The sequence below is a fragment of the Pleurodeles waltl genome, chromosome 2_2 (genome assembly GCF_031143425.1).
Source record: "Pleurodeles waltl isolate 20211129_DDA chromosome 2_2, aPleWal1.hap1.20221129, whole genome shotgun sequence".
Taxonomy (NCBI): Eukaryota; Metazoa; Chordata; class Amphibia; order Caudata; family Salamandridae; genus Pleurodeles; species Pleurodeles waltl.
In genome coordinates, this window is record NC_090439.1 from 748,708,362 (window position 1) to 748,723,732 (window position 15,371).

Here is a 15,371-nt window from a genome sequence, read left to right on the forward strand (position 1 = left end):
ACTAGCGCACAGCAGTTCTAGATCTTCAGAATTCGGAGGCAGTGGAAGGTAGCCATACATGAGCCCCAAACTACAATATAGTCTTCAATAAAGTACTGCCTTAAACTTCTCGATTCAAAAATGCAGATATTGCACGCTCACAGCTGTGGCAAAAAGATCAAACCAGGGTACGTCCTGCTCCACCTCTGAGTGCAACTGCCATAAGTGATCCACTAAGCAACTGGGACTGAGTTCATACTCCATGCCGTTTAAAGGCTCTGCCAGGTGGTTTACTAGAAAGTTCCCTGGCAGGCCAGCCACTTTCTGAGGCAAAGAGCCTCTTGACACAGGGCCCAAGACCCACACCTCTCTGCCTATTGCAGTACATGTAAGTATTGTATGTGAGCAACTGCACCAGCCTTCCTTGGATGGGTGGGCAGGAAGGCCTTCAACTCCAACAATTAAATGTTGATTTGAGTCTCTGCTGGAGACTCCAGGTCCCTGATCACTTCTCCCAGATGGCCTCTCCAACCTAATAGTGATACAACCGTGATCATGGTCAACTTTGGGTGGGGTAAGGTGAGGGGCTTGTAACCCACCCAATCACAGTCCAGTAGTCCCCTGAAGATCCTTCAAAATCTAGACACAATCCAATTTCCCCAATGATGCGCCTACTGGGATTTGAGATCCCAATGCAGAGCCTGTATTGACCATCCAATAAGTCTGGCTAGCAGGATGCAAGGGGTCAGACACTCCAAGAGCCTGAGTCATCAGTACTGCGATCTAGAACAGAAGCTGAAACATTGAGATCAAAGCCTGAATGTCCTAGACTCTCAATTTCAGACAAGGGGAACTAACCCAAACCGTAAGCAGAATAGCTCAGATGAGTGTCTGTGAAGGTGTGACTTTGGCATGCTGATAGTGAACCACAACAATGTCAGCAGGTTCTCCTTTATCTGAAAGATTTTGACGACTGCTTGGGGGGAGTCTGCCTTTGGCAGACCATTGTTAAAGCAGGAGATGACTGGTATTCCCAACCTCCAAAAGTGTGCTGCGATCACTGCCATCACTTTCGTGAACACTTGAGAGGCACAGGTATGGCCAAAAGGGAGCACTGCAAACTGAAAATGCTTCTGGCCCGTCTTGAACCACAGATAGCGCTTGTGGGTGCGCAGTGCGAGATTATGAAAATAGGTCTCCTTCTGGTTCAACACCACAATCCAGTCTCAGGGTCTACGGCAGGCAAGACCTGGGCAAGTGTGACCATCTCGTGACCATCTTGAATTTATCTTTCTGCAGGAAGTTGTTGAGAGGGAACAGATCTAAAACAGGACGAAGACCTTAGTCTTTCTTCAGCAAAAGGAAGGAAGTAAACGAAGTAACATCCAATTCCTATTTTCAAGGCTGGACCCATCTTTGTGGCCTCTTTGGCCTAAAGGGCCTGCACTTCTTGCTGTAAGACAGACAGGCAGTTTCCATCAGCCGCACAGATGGTGGTGAAAGGTGTGAAGGTATACAAAGAAATGGGAGGGGGCAGCCCTGATGGAAAAATAGGGGGACCCACTTGACTGAAGTGATGACATGCCCCCCCCCCGAAAGAAATATCAGGTGCTGCCTCTGACAAAGTGACTATGTGCCAGCACAGATACACTAAAGCGGTTACAGCTGCTGTAGAGACATGGGGCTGAGCTGCACATTGTTCCTGCTGTCTTTAATATTGTCTCCAAGACCACTTCCCTGGCCACAGAGGGACTGAAAGGCCCGGCATCATAATGAAAAACCTATACCATAGCAACGGAGAGTGCAATATTGTGGTAGAATTGTCTTGTGAGAGAATGTGGGAGAATAAAGGAGCAAGGACCATGCTGCGACTCTGTTCTTCTTTAAAAGTTCTAACGTGGAGTCGGATTTTGCCCCAAAAAGCGGAGCCCAATCAAGCACATTAAGGATGGCAGGGCATCCACATAGAGGCCTGTAGACCTCATCCAGGCCCACACTACTGTCCAACGCTCACAATAAGTAGCTGGTCATGCCCAATCAGGAGTGAATGTCAAATTTTTAAGCATCACAACCATCCTGAATAGCAAGGGGCACCCGGAGGTCATCCAGAACAGCCTTTAATACTTGTAGCACACAATTGCTAAGGGCATGAGAATAGCAGCGCAGAAGACATTTGGCATTCATAGATCAGATGGTCAGGATTTTGTTTGAAAAAAAAAAAAATCCCGAATGTCACTAGGCATTTGGATTCGAAACCGGGTTAGAACTGCAGGGAAAGCATAAGAAATAATTTGGAGGATGGACACCCGCACCTCGAAACACTCTGGAGTCAAGTGTGAAAGCTGGGTCACCTGGTGAAGGTTAATGGTGATGCACAACCTGTCTTATCTGGCAGCCGTGAACAAAGTTTCAACCTAGAACCGCTCCTGCCCTTTGCATCACGACAGCAAAAGAGGTACTTTCCTCTGTGGGCAGACCAAGTGGGAGGTGGGGTGGAATGGGGCATACAACTCCCGTATCTGGAGAAGTATTCAGCCCACTGGTATCCTGACGCTCTTCATGACAGTTTTCTTCACATACAGGAGAAAATAGTTGCTATCATTGACTGAATCCATGTCGAAAATATTATGTAAAGTCTGGGCCCTACCATGTGGTTAGGATAAAATATCAGAATCCCAAAGGTTGTTTAAACGCTGCATGTAGGTCAGAGCAGGGAGTGAGCTCAGTCAAGGTGAATTTTGCTTTGAGTCCGATAGCACTATAGGCAGCATATCCTGCTACGGTATCCTTGGCATCAATGCAGAACGGACCACTGCAAAGGATGACAACGGTACCCAGGTCTGCACAGCAGCTGGTGGTGAACCTGATGACAGTCCAGGTGCACAGACAGCAATGAGTGCAAACATGAGAACGAAGTCTGACTGGAGACCCCTGTGAACTTTAGGGCACAAAGGCATGCCAAAAGGAGATGGTAAAGTGACAAATGTATGCAGCATAGCCTCTCTGAAGGCCTTATTGCAACATTGCAAATGGGACCTAAAATTCATGGCATGTCTCGACCAAGCTCTGAATCTGCTCAGATGGAGATCGGGAGCAGAAGTGGAAGGCATGGGAGCAAAAGTGAAAGGCATGTTGTTGCCCTCATGCTGCCTCTGGAGTTTGAGAGGAGCAGGAAGGGCTGATTCGCACTTCGACTAATTGCTTTTTCTTGGACTTGCACTTCAACCAAGACAATGATCTGCTGCAGGAATGACACCTTCCTTTCAACTTTGACGGACCGCTCTATGGAGTCTTCTTGTATTTTAAAAAGTAAAGCCTGGCCTCACATTCCTGTATGGCGGCCTGGTTCATTTGTGTGCAGTTGCTGGCCTTGGAGATGTGGTCTCACCCCAGCCAGCACAAACAGACCTCATGAGGGTCTGACACAGACAGCTGCATGCAACTGCCCCTACACAGTTTAATCCCGGGTGTTTTAAGGGGTGGAATTTTACTTTTTTTTTTTTTTTTTTAAAGCCTCAGTCTAAAGACCAAAGAGAAGCTCTTGATTTTCATCTGGAGGAGAGGGAAAAAAAGAAACTGATGTCAGCGCAGATAGGTGATGCTTATATTTAGCTCCACATGTAATTTCCAGATTGAACAACGACAGTGCAAAGCTGTATGATGCCATCTAATGGTAATGTTTTGGAAAAGTTTTGAGATCCATTTTCACACCTGGGGAATATTCACTAGGTAAGGGACCTGTGGTTAGAGGTATCTATCTGAAGTCGAATACAAGTTGTTCGGCTTCAAGGGAACTTTCAATACTGGGTTGAGCTCTCTGTTCCCTTTTACTCCTTTACCTTCTTTTGTGCTTGATCCTTCTTCATAGTTCAGTCAGTGTCTTAAGGTTTGTCCTCTATGGTGTCTGTTTCGATCAGAGAGGCTCACATGGTTTTATCCACCTTTCAACTGCAAGCGGACTTAAACTCTGAGATTTTCAGCTCAGTTCCACTGCAAACCTTTGGCATAGTGTACATGCCATTTGTCTGCTCAGTGTCCTTTGGTGTCTTTTTTCACCATAACCTCTTTTACATAAAGGTCTTAGGTCTCCTCTGCATCGGACACTTCCCACTATCCCACATCCATTTCTTCAAGTACCTTTTTGTCATTCAACAGTCCAAGGCGCTTAAGAGAGCCTGGCTTGGACTGCATCATGAGGTAAAGTGCCTAGCTTTGTTTTTTCCCCTTCTTTTAGACTGCTAGGAAGAAAATCCTTCCACGGCATATACCCTTTGGAGTTGTTGTCTGTGGGTAGGGTAAGTTTATGGTGGCACTCAAGCAAAAACTAAAGGTGGTATTTTCCATCACTAGTAGAAACTCCCAATGACCGCACATTCTACAAGCTGAGTGTTTTTTGTTTTTTTTTAAATGTAGAACGAGGGTAGAATCTGACATTAGTCATTAAAACATGGTCATTTGTTCTATCACTCTGTCTTCTTTACAATGTGGGATACATAAAACCATGCGATAGCAGATGAACCAATAAAAGGACACCTTCTGTTCCTTTAACAAACCCTAATACTCACATATCCTCAATGGCAACTACAATGAATTGGGACAAGCAGCTTAAGAAAATATTCATTGTATACTTTTATTTAAATAGAAGTGTAAAATAAACGCTTCACGCTTTTTTGCCAAAACATTAATTCTCTGTCAAAAAGTGTTTCTCTTTGTTCTCCTTTATACAAGATTAAAAGTCAAGATAACGCCTTTAATGCTTTGGGGGATAGAGAATATACAAGAAAATATCTTTAGACAAGGCTTTCCAATCAAAATATTTCTGTATTCAACATGGGATACAACAATAGAAACAAACCAAAAATAGTAAAAGAAAAAAAAAAATTAAGATTTCTGTCAAACATAAATAACTGAGATACTATATAGGCAGTAGGGCTCATGCTGATGGCTAGCAAAGTAACAGTTTTAAACCTACCTGAACAAAAAGGTAATATGTACAAAAGTTAAGGACTGCTGCAAACCATTGCATTACTCTTGGTTTTCCCACCTCTCTGATATAAAATCTTGATTCATTCATGTATATCCTAAACTATATATTACTACCTCAGAGGTTAGAATAGCAGCTATATATAAACGTATCTATAATCCACAACGGGGATGAGATACTGTACCCATCTGCCAATGTTGCCTGAAAAACCTTCAGTATCAAGAAGTCAGGACATTCAGAAAGTATTTCAATAAATATGCAACAATCTTGTCTTACAATCATTTAGCCTAGCATGTTCTTTCATGCTCCAAACTTCATGATCACAGTGCATAGAATCCCAAAGCTTATGGACTAGAAGGACCTCCAATGCAGTGCTGGATCTTATGTTCATAGTACCAACGCATTTCATAGTCCATCGGCTAGGGTCCTTCATGCATTAATTTTGTTATTGCACAATGCATGAGGACCATGAAGCTCTTCAAAGCTAAAAACAAACAAATAAAAGGAATTTTTGTCAATTTTCCCTCCCTCACCTGCATCAATACAGAAGGACTAATAAAAACATATCCATTGCATGGAGTGAGCCAGCAATCAGCATGCGCCCACAATGCAGACTAGTAAAAATGCAGTAAAAAGGAAGAAGTCTTCATTTCTTTAAGTCACTTCCAGTCAAGGTTAAAGTTCAAAGACTGAATGATCAAAGTGCACTGTAATTCAGTAGGACTATTTTCTTAAAGAGCATCACTGATGGCATCAACAAGTGTCATCTATTAAAAAAAAAAAAGAGAGAAAATGGCTTTAGGTTACAATTGTACCAGGTACATTAAACACTCATGGTAATGTAGTTCATTATTTTAAACTTCAATAAAAAAATCAAGCCATTCCACTTGCTTACGTAAAGCATACACTTCACAACATCACCCTGTTTCCACCATTATATAGCAAATTGCATTAAGGGGCACCCTGCCATCAAGAGGTAATCTGAAACTTCACAATGTGGGGTAAAGAGCCCACAACACGTATGGTTCCTGCTCATGTTGAAATTTTAGCTCTTGATAAAGATAAACAACATTGCAAAATGTAATGCAACCTCCAGTAGGCAGATTATGAAAGTACTATTGATCTAGTAAGGAATCACCATACTGGATCATAGCCTAATGTCAAGGTTCATTCATGCACAGGTAAATGGTTTTATCACAGTCCCGTTACTTGTGCCATGACTTTCTCTAGTTCCTGTCAATAGTTCTGTTCCCTTGGCATTCCCAAAGAACGTGAAGGAAGGAGCCTTCTGGACCAGAGCACATCCCTGAAAGCTGAACTCAGTCTGCTAAGGTATTTATGCATTGTCCCAATTAAAAACACTTTTATTCAGCTACCGCACAAACCACTTAGCATACCCATTTAACTACAAACCTTTATTTTGAAAATTATTATCAAAAATGATCTAAACATAATTAATGCCTATGTTACCACTTGTCAAAGCATATGATAAACTTGGCTCAGTGTGAATTTCAAGAAAGGCACAGCATCTCCTTAATCCTAGCTTGCACGTTAAATGCACTTGCCTACAAAATGAGTTAAATGTTTAGCTTTTTAAAGGCCAAGAGATACAGTTCATTAAAACACTTTTAAACACACCAAGGCCCTCATTACTATCTTGGCAGTTAAACCCGCCAAGATCCGCGCTGGCGGTCAACAGCAGACCATCAGCGCAACCATCCCCTCCCCAACCCCACCCTGCCGGCCGTATAATGTTTTCCCCGTTGGGCCGTAACATTGACAGCGGCTTCAAATGGAGCTGCCGCCTATGTTGGTGTTGGGTAGTGCAGTGCATGGGCAGTGCAGGGGCCCCCAGGGGGACCCCGTAGCATCTCTTCCACCAGCCTTTCTCTGGCGGGCGAGCCTGCCAGGGAAAGGCTGGTGGCAGACGGGATCATTATCCTATGGGCAGCGCTGCTTGCAGCACTGCCCCGTCGGAAAATGTTTCCCTCCACCATCAGGCTGCCTGGTGGTGGAAGAGGGCAGCCATAGGCGGCCCTCACTGCGTTCATAATATGGCGGTTTAGACCAACATGCCAGTGGCGGTCTTTGCACCCGCTGCCGGCATAGCGGTCTGAACCGCCGAGGTTCATAATGACCCCCTAAGTGTTTAGTTGTGCTAAAACTGTGATAAATGTGGACACTGATTCAAGGTTCAGATGCACGGTCTACTACAATAAATACCTAGTGCAATAACCTTGGCTACTTGAGAAAGATGTCATGAAAGATTTTTGTGTTCAACCTGCTCATCCAGTGGTGCTCACTTGCGTAATAACCTGTCATTTTCAAACTCTAGTATTCAGTCACTTCCATGCAGATCTATGTACACTCATCTATCCACAGCACCAACTGTACGTAATGCTAAAAACTAATGCATGATATGGGAGACACAGCTTACAAATGCATTACATTGAGATAAGAATTTCAAAAGCTTTCACTTGGAAGTTACATACAATGAATAACAGATATGCATTTAAATCCGCACAACCCAATGATCCACGGTCTTCTCCGACAGAACCAAAAGACTAGTACAGTAGTACACCTTGATTCAGATTCTTCTCATCTTTGGAACACTGACTAATTTGAGAGCCTTCACTTATATTCTCATGCCTTCTTTGCGAGCCACATAACTAAAGTATCACTCCGAGTTATTGCCCTTGCACAAACAATTTTTTTTTCTGTATATCATGTTTTTTTTCGGACTGAGTTTGCAATGATAGATTTGAGTTTCTGAATGCATACTAGACGATTGTGGGATCAAAAGTTAACTTCACTGGAGCTTGCACCGGACTGACATGAATTTACTGAAAGCCAAACCTATTAATTAAGGATACTGCCTACCATTTTCCAAACATTGTCTCCTAATTCTATTTCGTTACCACTTTTTTTTTTTTAATATTCAGAGTAAAATGGGTTTCTTTGTCACACAGTGACTTTTACATGCATCCTTCAAACCATATTGGCATCCCAACACCTTCCTTTTAAGGGTCAAACCTGCGTATCGCTTGCGAGACGGTGTAGTCGTTAGAAAAGGGCTTCGAGCCCCGTCCATGTCACGTCAGTGTCTTTGATTGGTTCGTGGGCTTGCCTTTTAAAATCTGCTTGCTTTCATTAGTGGAAAGCATGCATACGTCATGCCTTCTCCACTGGTTAGCCCTCCTCGAGTGCAGCGACCAAGTACTGAAAACATACGAGGCTCGCTGTTTTCCGTCCGGTTTGTGGACTACTTTTTCTCTTTTTTCGCAGCACGATCTCAATTGTTTAGCAGCGCGATCACACTTTTTTTTTTTGTTATTCCATTTAATGAGGCAAGGAAAGTCCAGTTGGGAGTTTACAACTGCTGATAGCTTGAACTCTGAGAAATGCGAGACCCGTTGCATTGCAAATGCTTGTTTTATTTTTACTCCCTGGCCTCAAACAGAATTATTTGCCTCCATAACATTACATATACTTAGTGATGGTTTTGTCAGCCCCATCTTGAAACCTGGATGGCTTAGCAGTCTATCTCACTAATCTGTTTTCTGACTCCGTGGCTTTTATCACTATTCTTGTGTTTATTCCAACCAGGAGCATTTAGGTATCAGTGTTCTGACTCAATGGTGTATCCTTGCACTGTTGTACCACTTTTTCTGATCTGCCTTCCTCCCATCTCGCTCTCATTCCTAATTTTAGCAACAAGTGTCCTCTTGCTCTCCCTCAAGCTTGCTTTTGTTAAAAAAAAAAAAAAAAAAAAAACAACTTTTTGCCACTTGACGCACTGTCAGCAGACAGACATCCTTAAGTGCTTTTGAGACCATTTCCAGAAGGCTGTCCACCCATGCTCGATGGGCAGCCCTCTGCAGATTTTAAGAAACTCCATTCAAAGATGGCCGTTGTGGTTGCATGCATCCCTGCCAGTAATCTTTGAATGGGATTTGTTAAAATAAGAGTGCATTCAAGTATGTACATGCATCCGTGGTGGCCATCTTTTCATGCATTTTGCACTATTTAACAAAATGCCATTCCATGATGACGGACGTCACTGGGCACATATCCACAGTGGCCATCTTGAAATTGCATTTTGTTAATCAAAAATAAAGTGCACCAAAGATAACTATCATTGACAAGCGCATCTATGGCAGTTCTCGTTTTTATGCATTTGGTTTTATTTGAATGAAATGAGGTTTCTTCCAGTAGATATATTTTTTTGCAGATTCCTCACCTTAGCAGTCCCAAACCAATACTCTCCAGTAAGAGGGAACTCCTTTTGCAGATTACCCAAGGGAGTCATGTAGCAGCTTTGGCAAATTATCAGTCACTGTGTACTTGTGCTGGAAGGCAGCAATGCCTGGCAAAGGAATATAAGGATGATCATGTGGGCAGCAGGATATTGGCAACCGGGATACCTCAGGCAAGGGCTGCAGGAACAGCCATAACCCTAATGAAATGGTTGCAAATACTCTCTAGGGAATCATTCATGACTAGGGCACAGCCGGAGGATGACTCATGCAGTGTGTGTGTGGTCACTGCCTTACCCTCCTCGGTTCCTGCAAATTCCACTAAGTACTGATCATCCCCAATGTCCTGTTGTGAGGTCCGGTCAAAGTAATAGGACACCAAACATCTGGGTCCAGCATGCAGAGATTCTTCATACTTAGTGGGATCAATAAGACGGAAGAAAGATGGAAGCGTAAGGGATGGCCCAAATGAAATGCAGATACCACCTTGATAGGGTGGGTGGGCATGTTGAAGAACCAACATATCCATGTACAGCACTGAGAAAGGTGGACAAACCTAGAAGGGTGTAGTTCTTCAACCATACAAGTTGAATTAACTACCACCAGCAATACTGTTTTCAAAGACACAGATGCCACCATGGTTCATGTCTTTGCCGAAGGAGGCTGAGGCACCCTGCAGGTTGTAACTTTTAACAGCTCTCCTGATTTGTGCTTTTACTTGAATGGCAGCCCAGAAGGTAAAGCAAACATCCTATGTTGGTCCAGCATAGCCAGAATGAAAGTCTCAATCTCGGTGTGGGGTGGAGGGGTTTTGGGGGGGGGGGGGGAAATCAGCCAATGAACCAAGGTTCCATGTTTTTCATCACCAGTATCTTATCTATGAGAGTGAATGGAGTAAGTCTTGGAGTCTTGGGAGAGGGACAGTTTCCTCAAGGCCCTCTTAGTGTTTTTCACAGCAAGAACTTTTAGGAGATCACTCCCTCTCAGGGGTCTTTACCCAGACCCCAGACGTGAGGCAGAGCATTAAAGTGCCTCCCAGGTCTTGGAACAAAAAAATTAAAAAAAACCTGTGGCCTCTCGCTCCCCTGATGTCCTCTGGGTGCATGGAGGTAAAGGAGTCTCTGCCTGTGGTGCCATTTTATGATCCTTGACATCACATGCAGAGGTCATGTGGGTCCAACAAAGGCATCTTGCAGTATCCTGAAATTTGTCTTTGGTCCTTGCGCTCTTGTGCTTTCTTCTCATAGGTAAGTCCTATATTGATGTCCTTATTTTAATGAAATACATGCCTTACTTAATATCATTCTTTTTACTTCCCTTACTACTGCTAGGTAGCATACCAGTAAGTAGATGGTTTTATTCTTAAGACTATTCTATCAGTCCGCATGACACAGCTTGCCTAAGGGTTTTATTAATCTCTGGGCAGCAATAGATATTTTTCTATACTCTTCAATTAAGTTGTCATTAATCTTCAAGTAGGTTCCCTGACCAAACTTTCTGGCTCTTTATAGGTCCCGAAAGCCATCCCAACTCCTGAAAAGACAATTGTATTCTTCAAAGGGTTGAAACACCATTGACGCTAATTCCCAAAAAAAAACACACCTGTTATTTCATAAGTGATAAGTTAATAGACAACTACAGGCCAGTCTTAGTGGAATATACATATGTAGTTGTTTGCATATAATGTACGTTGTATTTCACTACATTGCTCACCCAAGTTTGGTTGTGGATTTTATCACACTAGGTCACTGTGCATTAGTATTTTCGAAGAATCTATTCTAAGATGAGATTTACAATGTGAATGAATCTGCTCTTCTCACTAAAACCTACTGTGCAACTATAATTATAATTTCCTTCGACCATACTTATTACTGTAATGTTGGGGTCTTTAGGAGTATTTATTTTGCAAATTAGTTCTGAATGAACTGCTGTGATTCATGCGCAAGGCAGCACCAAATTATGCAGTAGGGTTGACTAAATTATAGGGCACGAAAAAGCAAATTATGCAGCATATTTGTTTAGAGAAATACTTCATCAGTTTCTCATGTTAAATGTAACAGGTTGTGGTCCTATCCTTTGAGATGGACAGTTGTGTACTCCAAATAATAATCCACCTTCCTGCATTAGGTAATCATAACTCACCACAAAAGGAGATTCCACAAGATACTATTTCATACTTTTAAGGTTTCTTTTCAATCATATCCCAGTGATTAATTTCGATTTCTCATCTGGCGATACATGTGGTTGCACATTGCCTGTAGAAGACAAATTTGTCCTGTGTGCATTATGGATTCCCCTGTAGCAGTTTGTGTCCTGACTGGGGTATAGTACTATATTCTTTTAGCATTAGTACAGCTCATTACTATCAGCAGTGTAGCAACCAACCACTGGGTAGTGGCATTTAAAGCTGTACGGGGCGCAAATGCAGGTGGATCCCTGTGTTGACAAGGTATCCATGTCTGTTCTGTACCTGCTGCATAGCTCAGCAAGGCCCCCAGATGACATTTCGTGCATGAATCTTTCCATCTGCATGAACATAGGTTGAGTACATTCTATGAATTCGGTATGGGAGAAAATCCCATAATTCTAGGGGCTTCCACTGAGCACCAACACGTCTCCACTTTTTTCAGTAACATTTGATCCGTTTGAGCTAGAAACTGATTTTTTGTTAAATCTGCAGATTATGCAGCAGATTGGTTCGTGACAATTGCAGCAAATCCATAATTATCTGGAAAAAGGTGTGGCCGCAGGACTGCATAATTCCAGTGGCCCTGTGCATGGGTACAACCTAGGTTCCAATGGATATTTGGGTTGCTCTTTTAAGTAAAATATACAGCAAATGGCACAGATCCTCTAACAGATATACTTATGATATTCATCACTGGACATTCCTCATAGATTTCTTAAACACTTTCATATAGATCCTAGGGATAGTCTTCATATTCCCTCTCTTCTTGCCTGTGCTGTTGGATAATTGGGATAAAAGGTTTTGGGTTGTGCTTTGCGTCTTGACATTTAATTCTAATTTGAGAAAGGCTATAAGCTACTCCTTAAGATTTCTCAAGATCTTCTTCAGTTACAGTGTCAAGAAGCTTAGTTGGTGGTAGTGATGTGATTTGGTTAGGATACTGTGTTCTTGGCAAATGCCCCATAGTTCCTTTTGCTTTCTTTACATAGAGGGGATTTTTGTCAACGGGGATGCCATTGGCAGAATAGCAGTCGATGGTCGATAGGTAAATCAACAACAGCTTTGTCAGCTGGCTGTTCAGCGACTTTTTTTTGTTGACGGCTCAATGAACTGTTTCATCAACAGTTCATTAGTTCTGAGTCAACTGAATGGTCATCAAATTTACAGACAATGGTGCCTTCATCAAGGAGTTATCGAAGGAAGACACTGTTGACCATGCTGTGAACTTTGTCTTTTTTGCCGTTGGAGATGAAGGTGGAGCCATAAAAGTTGGTGACTGTCTCTTTATCTGCTCTTTTCCAGGATGAGTTGACTTGACAGATTGTTCACAGACATTTACTGATATTTTACCTGGGGTTCTGCAGAGGATGATTCTTCAGTCACCAATTTTGTTTTTTGATGCCACATGAGAGCCGGCTTTATTTCTGATGCTTTTTTCCCCTCTCTGAGAACTTGCCTCAGACTCTTTCCACAAGTATTAAGCTGTCTTAGCTGAAAATGTCCTACAGATCATACAGTCTTTTGGTTGGTGACCCAGGGGACAGTCACATTTTGTGCAGATCACCTGAAATAAAACTACTTTTTTCAGAGTAATCACAAGCCTTAAATAGACTTTTTGGAATTTTTCATATTTAGTTCTTTTTACTCTAAAGGTAGGGGTGGAAAGAATCTACCTACAACTTAAGTCATGTTTTTTTAAAATAGGTATTTCAGAAACATGAAAAACGTATCTGTTTTGAAGTGAGAGCAAATCTCTTGAACTACCTTCAACACAATGTGCAGTAAAATCGAAGACGTGATGACATCTGGGAGGTAAGGCTGACAACTCGCAAATCATTGGCTTAAGTTTGGTTCAGGTGAATGTGTCAAAAAGGGTACTATGAGATCCTGCAGCTCCTCATACGGCTACAGTAAAGTTACAGAGGGACTTTGATGATGGGGTACAATTCAAGCATGTGAATCTATATACAATTCTGTAGAACCTTTATTTTTAGTTAATTTGGGGGTTTCATTGCCAGGACTTTGTACAAACATTCAAAGTTTGTGAATGCTGCAGATTTCACTTTCTTGAAGTTGCAAATTCAGCTACATAAAGCTGTGTGTGAACTGAGCTTTAAAACCTATCCACTAGCTTAGGAGGCATTTAGGACAGAGGTCTTACACGTTTTTTCTCCTAGGTCCCTGAGCAACATGTTTTGATGTTAGGGCCCCCTTCAAAATATTATGGCAAGATTTGAGGGAGCGGGTGGGACTGGTCTGATTGGAGAGGGCTGGTTTTTTTTAGGTCATTTTCTGGGCTACTTTTTCTTTAACACATATTCATAGTAAACACACGACTTCGACAAGAACAAATACACCAAACAGAAGTTGACGTAAGAAACACTACTCACAATAAATGGGGTGTTGTGAGCCCCTCATACTCCTAGGCCTCAAAGCAACTGCAACTCCAGTATTAATAATAGTTTTATTAATCCTTAATTCATACTAGCTAAGGCCCCAAGTACCAGGCTGTCTCCTCTACCTCGTTCACCAGTTAAACACCATGGCTGATCATCGATCCAGCCTTTAAACAGACCCCCTCTCTTTCAGGAAAAAAAATGAGCTTCCACTTGTTGCCTGCCCCTTTGCAGCAAGGGTGCCCTCATGCTTACTAGTAGCAAGGTAAATGAGCCCCCATGTGTGGTATTGAAGTTAAAGATGAGTGTAGATCCACGCAGATGGAGTTCACAACAGCATTTTATTCCGATATATTTCTCAAGTAAAAACAAGGAACTCCAGCTCCACTAAAGCCTCCAGCACCTTCAACTGTCCAGCACGGAATGCTGTCCAGCTGAGGAAGAAACTAAATGCCGCATGTGGAGCTGGGAGACACCAAATAAACTCTACATAATACAAATACCCCACAAAACATAGAATACACTCCAACATTGAAATACCACAACAAAACACTTCCTACAATATTGTTTTAACAATAAACACAATACTACACCATGCCTCTTTTGAAAGTAAAACAGACTTAACTGTGATGTAGTGTACCCCTCACACTTCTGGGTCCCACTACCACCGCACCTGCTTCATTAACGGGAAAATTACCTATGAATGGATTTATAAAACTGTTTGCACTAGGTACAGTCGGACTAGCCAATACTAAAATGGGTTTGAAAGCCCTTGTTTTATGTTAAATGCTTAATCATTTTGTAGTAACCTATTTTGTACTCAGGGCCACTGGATTTGTGTTTTTGTGAGTCTGTGGCCACTACGCTTTCTGCCTTTGCTATACAGTGTGTCATCTGCAGCATAATCTGCAGATTTTAACAAAAGAATTGTTTGCAGCTCATACAGATCAAAGGTTACTAAAAAAGTGTCACTGTGCAGTGGAAATTCCTTTACAGTGGAAAGCCCTTCGCAAAGGTTGACTGGTCATCCTGTATTTGGGTGCTTAACAGGTACTAATCAGAAAGTCTTAGATCACACAGTGTTACCATGTGTACAATTGACAAAAAAAGTATATACTATCACAAAATGTGCCACATTATGCTGCACAATTTGCCTTTTCTTGCTGCTTTATTTGATCAACCCGACAGCATAATTAGGTCCTCGGCTACTACACAATTTCATCGGCCCTGCTTAAACTGTGTTTAATACTATTTTAAAAGAATGACTTGTATATTCAGTGTTTGCTGTTATTAGCTGGGGTTATTAGCTCTATATATAAACAAGTCACTCTTCTAAGCTGTGCCAACCACAATTTAATTTTGTGACTCTCTGGTCTCAGACGGACATTAACCAACTGATATTTGATTACATAAACGAGTGCCTCTCACTCCATTAGTTTAATATGTATTAATCTTTCACTAAAAAGTGAAAATTATTTTATTTGCAGTTGTTCTAAGGTGAAAATACAACATACTTTAGAATATTTTATTTATTTTCCCTCCTCTTTGACCCCATCACCACAGAGTTT

General features: G+C 42.1%; 1 protein-coding gene across 3 annotated transcripts in view; it reads right to left on the bottom strand.

Moving 5' to 3' along the window:
• The window catches only part of UBE2W (ubiquitin conjugating enzyme E2 W), a 223,414-nt gene that overhangs the window by 124,498 nt on the left and 83,545 nt on the right, over positions 1-15,371 (bottom strand). Inside the window, exon 6 of one of the 3 annotated variants that reach the window (XM_069220363.1) lies at positions 4,585-5,730. The exons of the other annotated variants lie outside the window; for them this stretch is intronic. Coding sequence (XP_069076464.1) covers positions 5,717-5,730 — 14 coding nt within the window. The 3' untranslated portion in view covers positions 4,585-5,716. Of the gene's footprint in view, positions 1-4,584; positions 5,731-15,371 lie in introns of those variants that run through there. 3 annotated transcript variants of the gene reach the window in all.